The 14,031-nt window shown below is 38.3% G+C and overlaps 1 protein-coding gene across 2 annotated transcripts in view; it reads left to right on the forward strand.

Moving 5' to 3' along the window:
• The window catches only part of PIGK (phosphatidylinositol glycan anchor biosynthesis class K), a 65,035-nt gene that overhangs the window by 5,993 nt on the left and 45,011 nt on the right, over positions 1–14,031 (forward strand). For both annotated transcript variants that reach the window (XM_042030442.1, XM_042030443.1), the window contains exons 5-9: positions 1,194–1,305; positions 1,650–1,746; positions 2,091–2,208; positions 2,958–3,068; positions 7,577–7,749. In XM_042030442.1, the coding sequence (XP_041886376.1) occupies positions 1,194–1,305; positions 1,650–1,746; positions 2,091–2,208; positions 2,958–3,068; positions 7,577–7,749 (611 nt within the window). The remainder of the gene's footprint in view (positions 1–1,193; positions 1,306–1,649; positions 1,747–2,090; positions 2,209–2,957; positions 3,069–7,576; positions 7,750–14,031) is intronic.

The following is a 14,031-nucleotide window of genomic DNA, read 5'->3' on the forward strand; positions in this document are numbered from 1 at the left end:
TGTTGGTTTAAAGATTTATGCAGCATCTGTGAAGTCTGAGAAAGTCTTTCTGTTCATATTACTGGTTTTGGGCAGGGCTTTTATTATCAGCTGATGAGTTTAAAATGCATACTCCTCCCCTCCTTGATATTTGAGTTTGTATTTGAAGTTATTATACTAGAAACATGTTTAGTATACTGCCTATTTTAAATAATGGAGTAGAATCATATTACGGAAATTTCTTTGGGAATGACTGTTCAGTGTCTCATCTTGCCAACACAAAAATTACTGTGAAAATTTTGGTGTGCAAGTGAATTGTTTATTAGGTAAATTTACTTAAATTCCTAATCTTAAGCGTATGATCTTAAAATAAAAGAAAAGCCATAACCTAATCATTAGTGGAAAGCAATTACTGTATAAAAATCTGCATTCCGTCACCTTTCTTTTCATGTAATATTCCTTCATACCAGGCAGTGTCTTTACCAGTTGAGATAAAATTACACATCAGTTTCTTGATTTAGTAGTGCTGTAGAATTATTGCTAAAGGTTTATTGGATTGCATTTAAGTATATAGTGGATGTTTTATTTCTCTGAAGCGTTATACAAGGAAGTGAAGACACAGAACTGGAATAGAGCTACATTCTTTTAATCATATTTTTTCCTGAGTATGGATTTGTTGCTGGCATTTGAGCTGTGTACGTGTACTTAAAGAGGAGATGGTGTTTTATAGGATGTCTGCAGTCACCACTCAGATGGAGCTTATCTGATCACTCAGACTTATGTAATTGAATTAGTCTTGTTTTTTCTTTCCTGAGTTGCAGAGGGAATTTAAACTTTTGTTTTTCCATGGTAACACACACTAACATTGGAGCATTTTGTGAGTACAGGAGCAGCTTTGGCACAATGAAGCTATATGCTGACGGGTTTTTAGATAAATGTAAATGTATTAAAATTATAATAGTGGTAGACTTACTGGATATAATTAAGCAACAGGCTGATGTTAGTGGAATAAAGTCAAAGCTGCCACATGATTCTTAACCTGAAGTAAAACCTTACACAGAAAATATCTGTTTATGCAGTTTATACCATGCCATACTATGTCTGGTTAGATACCCTGCATATTTTAGTGTTCCATTATTTAATTTCTGTAACCCAGCCAAAAGCTGATCAGTACTTTTATCTTAAAAAAAATTACTTTATGCTTCTATTCATAGGTTACTGTTGAAAATTTCTTGCGTGTTTTAACGGGAAGAATCCCACCAAGCACACCACGATCTAAACGTCTTCTTTCTGATGACAGAAGCAATATTCTAATATACATGACAGGTAATTGCAGGTTTCTGTGTACAATTTATTGATGCTTGCTCAGTTGGATGGGTTTGTTGAAAGCATCAGTAGTCCAAATGAACAAAAGGATCGACCAAAAGATTTTTTTCTGGTTTTAGCGTGTCATACTAATTAAGAAAAAATGCTGTAAAGCAGTACTAGGGCAGTGTTGTTTCCAGTTGAAATGGTGTATGTGTACTGTGCTTACTGTACTAATATTTTATTTTGCTGGACTCTCTCTGGAGAAAGAGAATTGTGTTTACCTTGTTTTAGAAAAATGATCAACCGGGCTGAATATCTTCCTTTAACCTACATACTTGCCTAACTTCTGATTTTTCTGTCAGGCCATGGTGGAAATGGTTTCCTAAAATTTCAAGATTCTGAAGAAATTACAAATGTAGAACTTGCTGATGCCTTTGAACAAATGTGGCAGAAAAGGAGGTAAGAAATAAGCATTATTTAGATATTGAATACTGAATATCCTGAACATACTCTTTAAGTGTGTCTTACTGGTTGGCCTTGCTTACCTGCAGCAGTGATACTGTTTGTTGTCCCTAAAGCTGTGCAAGAGTTTGCATTCAGAAAGCAGAATTTTAGTTTTTGCTTTCAGCTTCCTGCAGTTAGAGCTGCTCAAATGTATTGCTTTGGCCAAACTGGCATCTTAAAACTGATCAGGGTGAGCTCCTGTTCTTAGGTTCTGAGCAGCTGCCCTGGTAACTAAAACGCAAAGTATGTATATGGTGTTTAAGCAGAAATGGGTAAGGAGGCTGTTTTATTTCTTTCAGGTACAATGAATTGTTGTTTATTATTGATACTTGTCAAGGAGCATCCATGTATGAACGGTTTTATTCACCCAATATAATGGCCTTGGCTAGCAGCCAAGTAGGAGAAGATTCTTTATCAGTAAGTAGATTTATGTGATCCTGAAGACAATTTTCAGAATGCCTTAGTTAAAAGCACAATTCCTACTGACTTTTAACTAAAAATTTCCCTTCTAATTGCTGAATGTATAAGGTATTTAGTGTGGGTTTGACAAAACTTGTAAGTGTACCATTCCTGCTTGTTTTTGTGTGCTGTCCCAAAGAACCAGGCTAACAATGGATTTCTGTCCTTGGTGACCAGTTTATGCATTGCATAGGATAGCAAGGAATCTTATTGGAAGACTGCTCAGAGATGAGTGTGAGGAGTATTCAATTAGGACTTACTACACTTGATATAAAAGAAAACAAAACAGTAACTTTCACGTGCTGTAATTATATCCCAGCTGAATTACAGAAAGAGCAGTAGGAGAGATCCCAGCTAGACCAGAAGCAGCAAGTCAGGATTACCTGAACCCCTGCACTGCTGTAAGATACGCTGGCTCTCCCGGCCCTGTTTTCAAAGTCCACAAATCCATGCTGGACCATTCAGAAATGGTTCCCTGCTTTTTGGGAAACACAGATACTACCAGGATACAGTTTATAGATAAACTGCATCGTTCAGCGTATCAGGAGTAGGTTTCTTCACAGCTAGCTATTTTCTTTGCATAATTTGCCTAAGAACAAAAAAAATTGTGCATAACTTTTGTAACATGTTATTGCATTCTGTTCCCTCTCCTGAATACTGAGTTCTCTCCTGCAAGTGCCCAATAACTGCTGTGTGTTGTTTTAAAGCATCAGCCTGACCTGGGGATTGGCGTTCATCTCATGGACAGATACACGTTCTATGTGTTAGAGTTCTTGGAAGAAATTCATCCTGCCAGTCAGACAAATATGAATGACCTAGTAAGTAGAATACTCAACATACATGAATATCCTAATGCATTTAATAGTTCCAAAACTAATCTATTTTGTCTGTAGGGTTCTTCAAATGCTTTTTATGCTCCTGCTGTTTCTCTTGGAAGCAGCTTTGGAGGGAGGGTTTTTTTGCCATTGTTAAATGTAGTTGTGTAACACTTCAAGGATTGTCCTCGTTTGAAAGTGCTTTGCTGGCTACAGAAAAAATTAACCAAAATTAGCCAGATTTTGTATTTTTCATTGAAAAAATAATAAAGTATTCATTAAATATTCATTTTAATAGAATGAAGCATTTGCACATGAAAAATTTTAGTAGGAAGCTTCTAAAACCAGCTTAATGGATAGCAGACACTTTGCAGATGTGGAAAAGCAGGCATTGGTGGTGTTTTGCAAAGGTGATTAAACAGTTAAAATTCTAACTGTGCACTTAAAAATGCCTGCAGAGACTGATTTATCTGTATATTTGCTTAGATTCCAGAGCAAGATATGTCCAAATCCATCAGTGTTTGGACTTAATTATAGCTGAGGCAAACATTATTGTAGATCTCAGGTACGAAGCAGAAGGAAAAGAAGAAGCCAACCAGATAACATGTGACAAAATTTATGAAAATGCCTCTCTAGCAGTGAGATGTATACACTGGTGAGGTGACATAAAAAGTAACTGTATTTTATTTGCTCTCTTAACCCTTTATACCTGTTTCAATGCTGGTTTCTTTGTAGTCATACATTATACTTTGGTACCTTGTACCTGTAAATCCTGCTGTGCCACATCAGTGATCTAAGAGCCACCACATACAGAACACATTGTCATATATTCATTTCTGTAAAAGGAGCAGCTGCCCAAAAGTTTTATGCCACCCTCTGTCTACAGAGGATGGTGTTAGCCTGACTGCTGCATGTATGCTAGAATTCACTCTAAACAGCCCACACTTGGCAGATTTTATGTTGATAACAGAATTGATTCAGTGGCTAAGATTCAAGGTTCTTTTACTTCTATGGGAATGAAATTCTGTCCTATAATTTAATACCTTCTAATTATGGGATACAGACAACTTTAAAATAAATCTTGATAAAGAAAAATATGCAAGTTCTTTATTGATTAAGTATCTTTGTCTAGCCTGTTCATTCAAATGTCACTGTAAACCAGAAATTTAATTTGTGTTAATAATAAAAGGTCATAAAAAGGAACAGTGCTTTCTACTGTGTAAGACACTCTCTGGGAAGTGGTATAGCTGGTCTGGCCAGCAGAATGTTAATCTGATTATTGTGAAAAGTGTAGAAATTTTTTAGCTGGCCAAGTAGTTTACTTTTTGAACTCTTAGGAGAAGACACCTGACTGTGTTTTTGCTTATATGCCAAATAGTCAGGGAGAGCTGAGGAAAGTTATCCATGCTGGTAAATTCCTTACATCATTTAAGTCATCATATATCGATCTGCTGATTGTTGCTCAGGGAGTGGAGGAGAAGGGACCCAAATATATCATGATTTGTGATAATTTGTTCAAGGCCAGGCTGGATGGGACTTTGAGGCCTGGTCTTGGGAGAAGTGTCCCTGCCCTTGGCAGGAAAGTGTAACTAGATGATCTTTAAGGTCTCTTCCAACGCAGACCTTTGTGTGATCATGTATTGCACACATTTCAGCAAATGTGACCACTTGCCTTTGAGTGGGTGCTTTTCAAGGCTTCATCTAAGAGTTCCAAAGTGACATATGGTTAGTGCATGGTAAGGAGATAAACCTATTTTTTGCCAGCAGTTACAGGAGGTACTCTGGCACTGGAATACATTGTTAGTGTTAGCTGGCTTAAGAACAAAGACCTACTGCTTATACAACTCTGACTTTTTAAATTAATGCTTTCCAAGATCAGGGTAACTTACGTTACTCACTACCTCGCTTTAAAATTAAATGATCTTTAGTTGTTTGATCCTCTGATATGTCAAATGTCTTCTCTTTTTGGAGTACTGTATGTTCGTTATACTACTTGTATCCCGTTACCTCTTTACTTTTCTCTAACCACTCTTGAAACAGCTTCTCTTCACATCCACCTAAGATTTGGATATTGCATTCCTGTAAAGAATGAGACATCATTTTTCATAATCCACTCCACCTACTCCCCACCTGTTCCATCTGTGTTGCTAAGGGATCGCATAAGCTGTGCAAATGACTGACTTTAGGTTTGATCACAATTCCCTGAAAATAAAGACTACATTGAAATGTCACACATTTGAACTTTAAAAATAAGATTCAAATAAATTTCTAAATGAGGTGTCATTTGTCATGAAATAGCTAAATTGTTGTTAAGAAAAGTCAAGATAACAAAATTGGGGGAGTTGTTTAGCTCTGTTTGAAAAAAAGTTTTAAAAAATATGGAAAAATTGATCTAGGAAAAAATGTGTTTAACTTACCCAGTGTTTGCCTTCTCCTTTTTTTGTTAGAAGACTTCGGTTATTAGTGTTAGTCTGCTGTGGTATAATTGGTTTGCAATCCTTTCTCACAGTGGTAGTGGATGGGTAGGTTTTTAACACTGAAGTCTTCTTCTCACTGCCATTGCATATTTTTGTTCAAATTCATACATGTTGTGGTAGTAAACTGTTGCAGGACAGGTTAGAATTAGTTGGGTGCAGTGTCAGTTTCCCACTTTCAGTGCTGATGCGGTTTTTTTGGATTCTCAAAACCTTGGCAGAGAGACTTACTTGTATAACTGCAGCATAAATTTATGCTTCAAATAGTGGGATTAAAACAAATGCTTACTTTTTATAGTTTACTTCAGAGACTTAGTTTTTATGTTTGTGCCCTTAATTGGAGCAGAGCTGGAGAAAATTGACAGCATTTTGGTGAAAATGGAAACTTTAGAGGGTTTGTGTGCATTAACAAATGGCTTTTGTATGGGAAGCGTGATGCTGATGAGTCTAGTCCATTTTCACCACAGGGAGGATAACAAGGCTTTGATTTGCCCTGTCTTTTCTTTAGCAGCTGTGTGATAGCAGCCAACAGGAGAGTTGGGAGCGTTAAAAAAAGAGCTCAGTGTCTATGTGTGCTTGTATGCTTCAGGTAAAGGTGAAAGTGAGCTGAGGTCTCCCTGGACAAGCAGCCTAATGCCGTATGCTTACAGGCTTAAGATAAAAAGGGATCAAAGAGAAACTGGAATAGGGCAAAAGGGAGGAATGGGGAGATAGAATCTGTCCTCTATGAAGAAAAGCCAGGTAGATTGGTTCCTCTCTGGGAAACTTTTTGTAATGTAGGGCTCTATTGTCCAAAGCAACAAAAGCCTGTGCATTTTGTGTCAGGCTGAGCCCAAAATTTCTGCTGGGAAGTATGGCCCGAAACACAGGTTTTGTCAGTCATAATCTGGGATAATTCAAGTTGCATCTGCACTGAGCTGATTAAGACCTGTGGTTTTGTCATAAGAATGCAACCTTCTAAGAGCTGACCCATGATGTAATATAAACATATGAGCTCTAGATCCTGTGGCTGATGGACCTGTTTGTGAAAATCATTTGGAGAATTTAAGATTAAGATGAGCACCCACGTGGAGTGTGGCATTCTTAGTCCTGTATTAAACCTCTTGTGTTAAATGTTCTGGTGGCTGGAATGTGAAGAACTCACATAACCTGTGCTGTTACCAGGTGGTCTCTGTTGTGGCAAGTGTGGTAGGACTTGTGCAAAATGGCTTTGTGTCCAAAATGCATTTGTATTGCCTTGAGTGTCTGTTGGGTACATAACAAACTTGTTACTTAATAGGCTTCCTGTCTTGTCAAGTGTTCTAAATGCTGCAACAAATCTGTCACTGTTCCATCTGCTTTTGTTAGTGCTGGTTTTGTCTTTCAGGTGTTGCAGTGTGTGCGGGGTATAGGGGATCTGCTATGTAGACAAAATACATGGGTAAAATAATTAATACGGTTTATAGTTAATTTGTACATGTCACAGGATGTCTGTGAACTTAATGTAAATAAAGCACCTTTGATACTTGAAGATCCTAATTCTGCATTAATTCTTAGGCTGTAAACTAGAAACAAGACTTATGGATTTTTCTTTTTGATTTTCAGTCAAAATGTAGATTCTTGCTTCTTTATGAAGCCTTCAACATAGCTACTTATCAAAGCTTGTTTAATTTTGCATGCCTCCCTTTGGTAAATATGAAGAATTTATGCCTACTTGTGACTTCTGGAAGGTTATAGCAGCATTGCTGTGTCTATATTCAGAAATATATTTGTGCATTTGTCAGTTAGACGTAATTGATGGCTGGCTTTCACAGGAGCATTTCTAAACTCAAGTGGCCTTGTAAGGAAAAAGGTTTTCAGAAATGCATAATCAAGATGTTTATGCATTTTAATGTGTTTGTTCAACCATTTTTTTCAGCTATGGAGCTTGTACTGAAATTAATGCAAGTTACATGTGTCATTTATCTTTTATTTTAACGGTAGTTTTGTTTTGGAAGGCGTGTGTAGAGGCTGTTGATGAATGAGGGACAGGATGTGATTGTTCATCTTGGTTTGCAGTTTCAGGTCTGTCCAAAAAGCTTGTGTGTTTCCACCCCTGGGCACCGAACGGACCTGTTCCAGCGCGACCCTCAGAATGTTCTGATTACAGACTTTTTTGGCAGTGTCAGGAAGGTGGAGATCACCACAGAGACGGTTTCCTTGGACCGGGACGTGGCTGGATTTGAAAGCAAGTAAGTAGTCATTATTTAGACTTGATTTGTATAGCTTTGTGCCACAAAAGCAAAGTAGTTGTGTGACTTCCAAGGAAAAAGAACTCTGATTTTCTGTCATTTCTTACAAGGAATCAGGGAGTTAGTATGGACCTCCTACTGTGATAAAGTTGTCAGCTGAAAACATTGTTTAAAAGTACCCATTCCTTTCCTCACGCTTGTAAATAAATGCTGCTTAAGACCAAGGTGTGGATATCAACAACAAAAGTAGTTTAGAATCTTCTTTCTTCCTTGACACTTCTTCTTTAATGCTCAAATATTTTGTTACTGAAATTCCTGCTTATGGTAGTTTGCCCCCCCAGATAAGCTCTGGGTATAAGCCATTAGTTAGGTGTTCGATAACAATTAGCTTTCTATAAATCCTTTGTTTGAGTTCTTTGAATTCTCTGGCCTTTGGCATTATACTGTCCTGAGAATTTCTGTTCCTGAGATGCAGTGATTCATTTGATTGAAATTACTGGTGCAAGTTCATTGATTGAAGTTGTAACAGGGCTTCCGTTACTTTGTGCATGAAGAAAGAAGTATAAACTTCTTTGTATTTTTGGGATTGTGTTGCCACCTATTGGGAAGATGTAAAGGAAGATGTGCTTGTTCTGTAGGGTTTATTTAACATTGTACTTCTGTTTCTGTTGTGTCTTTTGTGCTTGATGATACTGCCCTGTAGGAGGGGGAAACAAAGGATTGAAATATTGTGCTATGTCAGGGACTAAATACTTTTCAACACATAAATTTATGTAAATTCTTGTCTGCCTTGTTTACTGTTGCTCAAGCTAATGGATAGCAGTTTTATTTATTTTAAAGATAACAGTAACTCTGGTCCTTGTAATTATAAATACCCTACAAGGTTTAGCATATTTTGTATTTTACCTTCATACTGTATGTATATCTGGATCATATGCATTAGTACATACCATATACATCGAAAGCTAATTTTGTGATTCCTTAGTACAGAACAATACTTAGTGACACTAAATTTGTTTTTTCGCTGAAGAATAAAAAAAGCTCTTGGCAAGTAACAGACATTTTGCTAGTCAAAAACCATGAAAACTTACCTATGTGGGTTTCTAATTTGTGGACATTTGAAAGGAGAAGTAGATTTTGAAGGACTTTACCATTCTGAAACAGGAAATGAATGGCTGGAATTTTCAGCTTTTTTGTGTGTGTGTGTTAGTTTGGTGCCAGTAGTGGAGGGATTTTGGTGCCTGACACTACTGGACTGGACTCATAGAAGCATGTTGAGAAATGGACACTCATGCACAGCGAGAAATATTATCCTTATGAAATGTTCTGATATTTAATGAAATCTGTATTATATTATCATGGTAATTTCACTTAAGTCTGTGAAATTGGAAGGGATGGGGGCATGCTGGTTTGATAGCTGAATAGTTCTCCTTTTTACAATTTTTTTAAAAAGTACTTAAGTTCTCAGTGTCTTGTTACCATTTGGAAAGAGTTTATGGACAATATGTTTTTAATGGAGGAGAAAGTATGGAGATTGTGAAAAAAGTACTGAAAAGTTGTAGAGCTTGTAATAGACAGTGATGTGGAGTCCTTAATAAATTCCTTAAACAGAATTCTGAGGTCAGTACTTCTTGGCATGACAGCTCTGTTTAGCTACAACAAATTTAAGAATTACAGCTTGAAGTGAATTTATTAAATGAAAATGTTAATGCTTTTTAAAAATGCAGTTTTGGAGCATCTGATCTACAAGAACTAGTTACTCTGGGTTTTTTTAAAAGACTATTATGAACATTACACACATCCATTTCTGAGCATGTTGAGAAGGCAAAACAAAAATTACGTGATTTTTGAATGGGTACTACCACTGATTGTCCCAAATTAATGTAAGAATGATTCCTGAATGAAAGAATATTCTTAACCTTCATAGTACCAGTTAAACCATTCTGTGCCTTTTGGGAATGTGACGACTGTTGGCACTCTCAAGTAAAACAGCTGGGGAAAGATGGGGCTATCACAGCCTGGTTTATTCTTTTTTGTTTCATTGGGAGAGAATTAAATCAAGCTTATTGAAAGTGAAATAATCCTTCCAAATTAGTTATGACTAACCTTTTTCATGCCCAACATTGTTTTAAAAGCCCTGATGAAGCAGAAGAAAGTAGTAAGAATTGAACTTGAGTCCTTAAGAGTTTATAAGAAGTATTTACCAAGAAGTATTTGGTAGATCACAAGTATATGCTACTAGTACATTAAAATTTGTATTGGTTACTGAGTGTGAAGATGTTACTGGTTTAATACTTGATGAAGTCTCGTGGCTTCATTCCTTTATGAGTCATGGCCTCTGTTTAGTCTTCCCTCAACGTTAGCTTGATACCTTTTTTCTTCTCCTTTTACATCCTGGTGGCAGTAGAATGTTACAGAATGCTTGTGTTACAGAGCATAACCAGAAAATGAAATCCAAACCTCAACTCTGACACAGTCCTAAGTAGTCTGAGTTAGATCTGATTTGTTTGTTTCAAAGCTGCAAGTGTCACACGTGCAGATAAGGACATTAAAAGCCAAATGAACAAAAGAGGTGAACCACTGATTACACAGATTATGGATAAAGAAGATGCTGTCATGTGAGGCATGAGCATGTATCAGGATTGTAGTGCTGGCAGACTGTTCAAGTTCTCATCTTGCCCACTGCTGTGACTTTGCCAAATCTTTTCAATAGAAGTTTGTTCTTTTGTTGCACAATTGCTTAGCAATTACTTGGTTGTACAGATCTGCTCACAAGCCCAGCGTGAGCCATAGCTGTGCAACCAGATCAGAACTGGCAGCTTCACGTGGAGCTCATGCCGAGACGCTTGACAAGTGAGGCCTTTGAAGTTTCCTCTGGCTTGGGCTGAGACTCATATAGAGAACAACTACTAATTAACCAAGAGAACAGGCTTTCTTTCTATCCACATAGTGGTAGGTGAATATTTGCGAGTAAAAGCTTTAAAAAATAAAGAGAAGATTCCTCTGCTGTTTCCTTTCTTCATAGCAGTTTCAGTCTAAGCTGTATTCACTTCAAAGGGCTTGCAGCTGCCTCAGTCCTGACTGGATCTGTAGCTGCCAATTTTAGCAGAAAATCTGACAGTCTAGGGGTTCTGAGGCTTCAGATGGTTATGTTTTGTCTAAATCCCCATGGAAGTGCAAAAAGTCAACATTAAGGAGTAGAAGAAATCCTGCATCTTTGGAGGAGGAGCCTTGCAGGGTTTAGAACATGTAATAAATTAGGAGTGTGTCTCTTAAACTTGGATTGTAACTCTACAGCTAGCTGGAACCCTTTCTCCTTTTCAGTTCTTGTCATGAGGAAAAGATCTGTATCAGCAGAAAGTGTTGGTAAAAATTAGGATGAATATTTCCCTTGAGGGTTGTAAGAAGTGAATTAAAGGCAGCATCACATAAAACCATCCTAGTTTCATTGCTGTTGAGAATTAGGCTTTGTATTTAATACTTCTGTTATGAAGAATTGTGATACTACTAGCAATGACTATTTTCCTAAAAATAAATAAATTGACCACTTGTGTTAGCTTGTTACACAAGCATTCCTCCTAATTATGAGTAATTGGTTCAGTTGGAGAATATTACTAGCTAATGTTCTCTCAATCTATTTCGTGTGTGTGTGTGTGTGTGCGTGCTGGTGTCTCTTTCCTGTCCTTTCTTCTTTTCCACCAGCTATTTTCAATTTGATGTGCTTAAGAATTAAAGGTGCTCTTGTGTGGTCCTGAAGCCTTGGGGGATCCAGTTTATGAACCAATAGGTAATTTGTTTGTTTGGCAAGTAGATGCTGTTCAGCTCAGTGGGCTTTCCTTAAAATAAAGAGTGCCAGGGTTTGTTGCGAGATCCCCGTTCAGTCTGTACGAGGTGCAACATATTTGTAGTTATTTCAAGTTTCATAAGTCACTTTTAGGACTAATTCTGCCAGCTCACGTCGCCGGACAGCCTCCCGGTTCCTTGGCTTGGCAGGAGCAGTGGCGGCGCCGGGGCTGTCCCGCACTCCGCGGCTCGGGCAGGGCCCGCGGCCGCTCCCGGCCGGCGCCGGCAGGTGGCGCCATCGCGCCGGAGCGGGAGCGCCGCGGGCGGAACCGGGACCGGGATGGAGCCGGGGGCTGGGACCGGGGGCTGGGACCGGGGCCGGGGGCTGGGACCGGGACCGGGGGCTGGGAGCGGGGTCTGGGGCCGGGAGCGGGCCGGGGGCTGGGACCGGGAGCGGGACGGGGGCTGGGGCTGGGACGGGGGCTTGGGACCGGGACGGGGGGGCCCCGCCGTGCCCGCCCCGCCGTGCCCGCCCCGCCGTGCCCCCTCTGCGGGATCCCTTCGGAATCAGGGGGGCGTAGAACTTGGTCCTTGTTCGGTGGAAATTGACGGGATAATGGGAGGTTATCTTATTTTCCACTTTTCCTCCTTGGCGACAACCTGGTAGAGGTGTAACGTGTTTTCCGAGTAATGTAAAAATAGAAAAAGAACTCAGAAATCAGCAGGTCTCTACTCATCAGAATTGAATTTTCAGTGGGATTAAGAAGCTGTTAATTCTAGGTAGCACTGTTCTTCCACAAACATCTTCAGATGGGTTTCCTAATTCTTTTCATGAAGAGCACTAATCAGTTACACGCATACTGTATTTTCCTCTAATGTCTTACAAATTTATTCTGTTTTAATGGTAAGTTTGGCTACAGTTTTGTAAAGGGTGCAATTCTGTAATCCATGTGGTTTTTAATAGCCTACAAGTAATTAAAGAAGATAAGTGAACCAATACTTGCTGTTAAATATCACTGCTGTATTTCCTAAACTATTTAGTAAATATATTTGGGTTTTCTTTGCTTGCATACAGATAGGTCAATGTATACATAGGCATATATACATACACTCCTATACCTGCTAGTGTAGAAGAGCTTTTCAAGGTAATACAACTGAGATTAGTATGAAGGCTATAGAAGGAAAAATTATATAGGAGGGAACAATTTCACTAGTATAATGTCAGTATAAAATAAATAAGGATGACTGTCAATATCTGAAGGAACAGCAGGTATAAATTGTGTTGGGAAAAGTTTAAATACACTAAAGTGCTATGTTTGATAATTACAGTCCCTATTTAGCAAGGTATTTTTAAAAGCAGCTTTGAACTATATATTTTTTGTTCCTTTGGAAAGATTTTTGACCATGCATTTTGACAGATTTTGGCGGTTTTTTGGTAAAAAAAAAGTTTTGTTTCAAAACTATAGTTCTTAACTCAGATTTTCTTTGATGATTTTTTCCCCCCTCCTCCTCCAAATTTTTGTGCGGCATCCTGCATTTTTTCTATGAGAAAACTTCAGCTGTTGGTTGAACTAGGTTGTGCTTCTATAATTTCACATTTTCAGTACAACACTGCTTTGTTGAACTTATATATAGTTCGTTATATCTATGTATAATTTTAATAGGCATTGACAGCAAAGAAACCTCTTGGTCTGTAGAGGTACTATGGAGCACAGGCAAGTCAATGGCAATATTTTATTGAATTCAACTTTTGAATCAAGTTCAGAACTTTTACATTCTTCATAAGTACTTAGATATGCCAGCTGACTTGGGCACATATAGTGTTAGGCAGTGGCCAGGTAATGTCTAAAATTGTTGCATGGCAGATAAAGTGGGAGCTCTTAAGTATATCTAGTATATTTTAACATCATCTGCATAGCTTGAAAATATCCAGGTATCACAGGATATTCCATTTAGGGTTTTTAATCTTGTTTTCCGTTATACATTTCTTTTTACACCTTTCCTATGTAACATTCTTATGTTGTTTCATTATTTCTTCTTCATCTCTTCTCCCCGTGTGATCTTTACCTGCTGTTATTTTTGCAGTTGAGCAGGCTGCTTTATAATTGCAGTCTCCTGAAGTGCTTGTTATTCTTTCTAGTGCTATTTATATGGAGGTCCTGGCTTGATCTTCTTGCTTTGCTGGCCAGGTGCTAAATAAAAATTAATGTCTGTTCCTGGAGGTACTTCTGTAGCTGCGTACTCTGTGTTTCTGCTGAAGAAGACCATGACAACAGCTGTAGTATTTGGTATATGGCATGTTTTCAGCACAGTGAGATAACATGTGAGTTTCAATAAAACTGTATTACTATTATTTGCTTCCTGTCAGAAGTACCAGCACTGCTGTTGATGTTTGTTAGGATACTCTTCTTGTGTGATTTCTAGCAGAGTGAAAAAACTGGAGGTGAAGAGAAACAGGTGTCTGGAAGCAGTGATTGTGGGACTCTTAGGTCTTTGGAA

Source organism: Corvus kubaryi, unplaced genomic scaffold (genome assembly GCF_017639235.1).
Source record: "Corvus kubaryi isolate FWS band 111438036 unplaced genomic scaffold, C.kubaryi_AGA036_p1.0 37334, whole genome shotgun sequence".
Taxonomy (NCBI): Eukaryota; Metazoa; Chordata; class Aves; order Passeriformes; family Corvidae; genus Corvus; species Corvus kubaryi.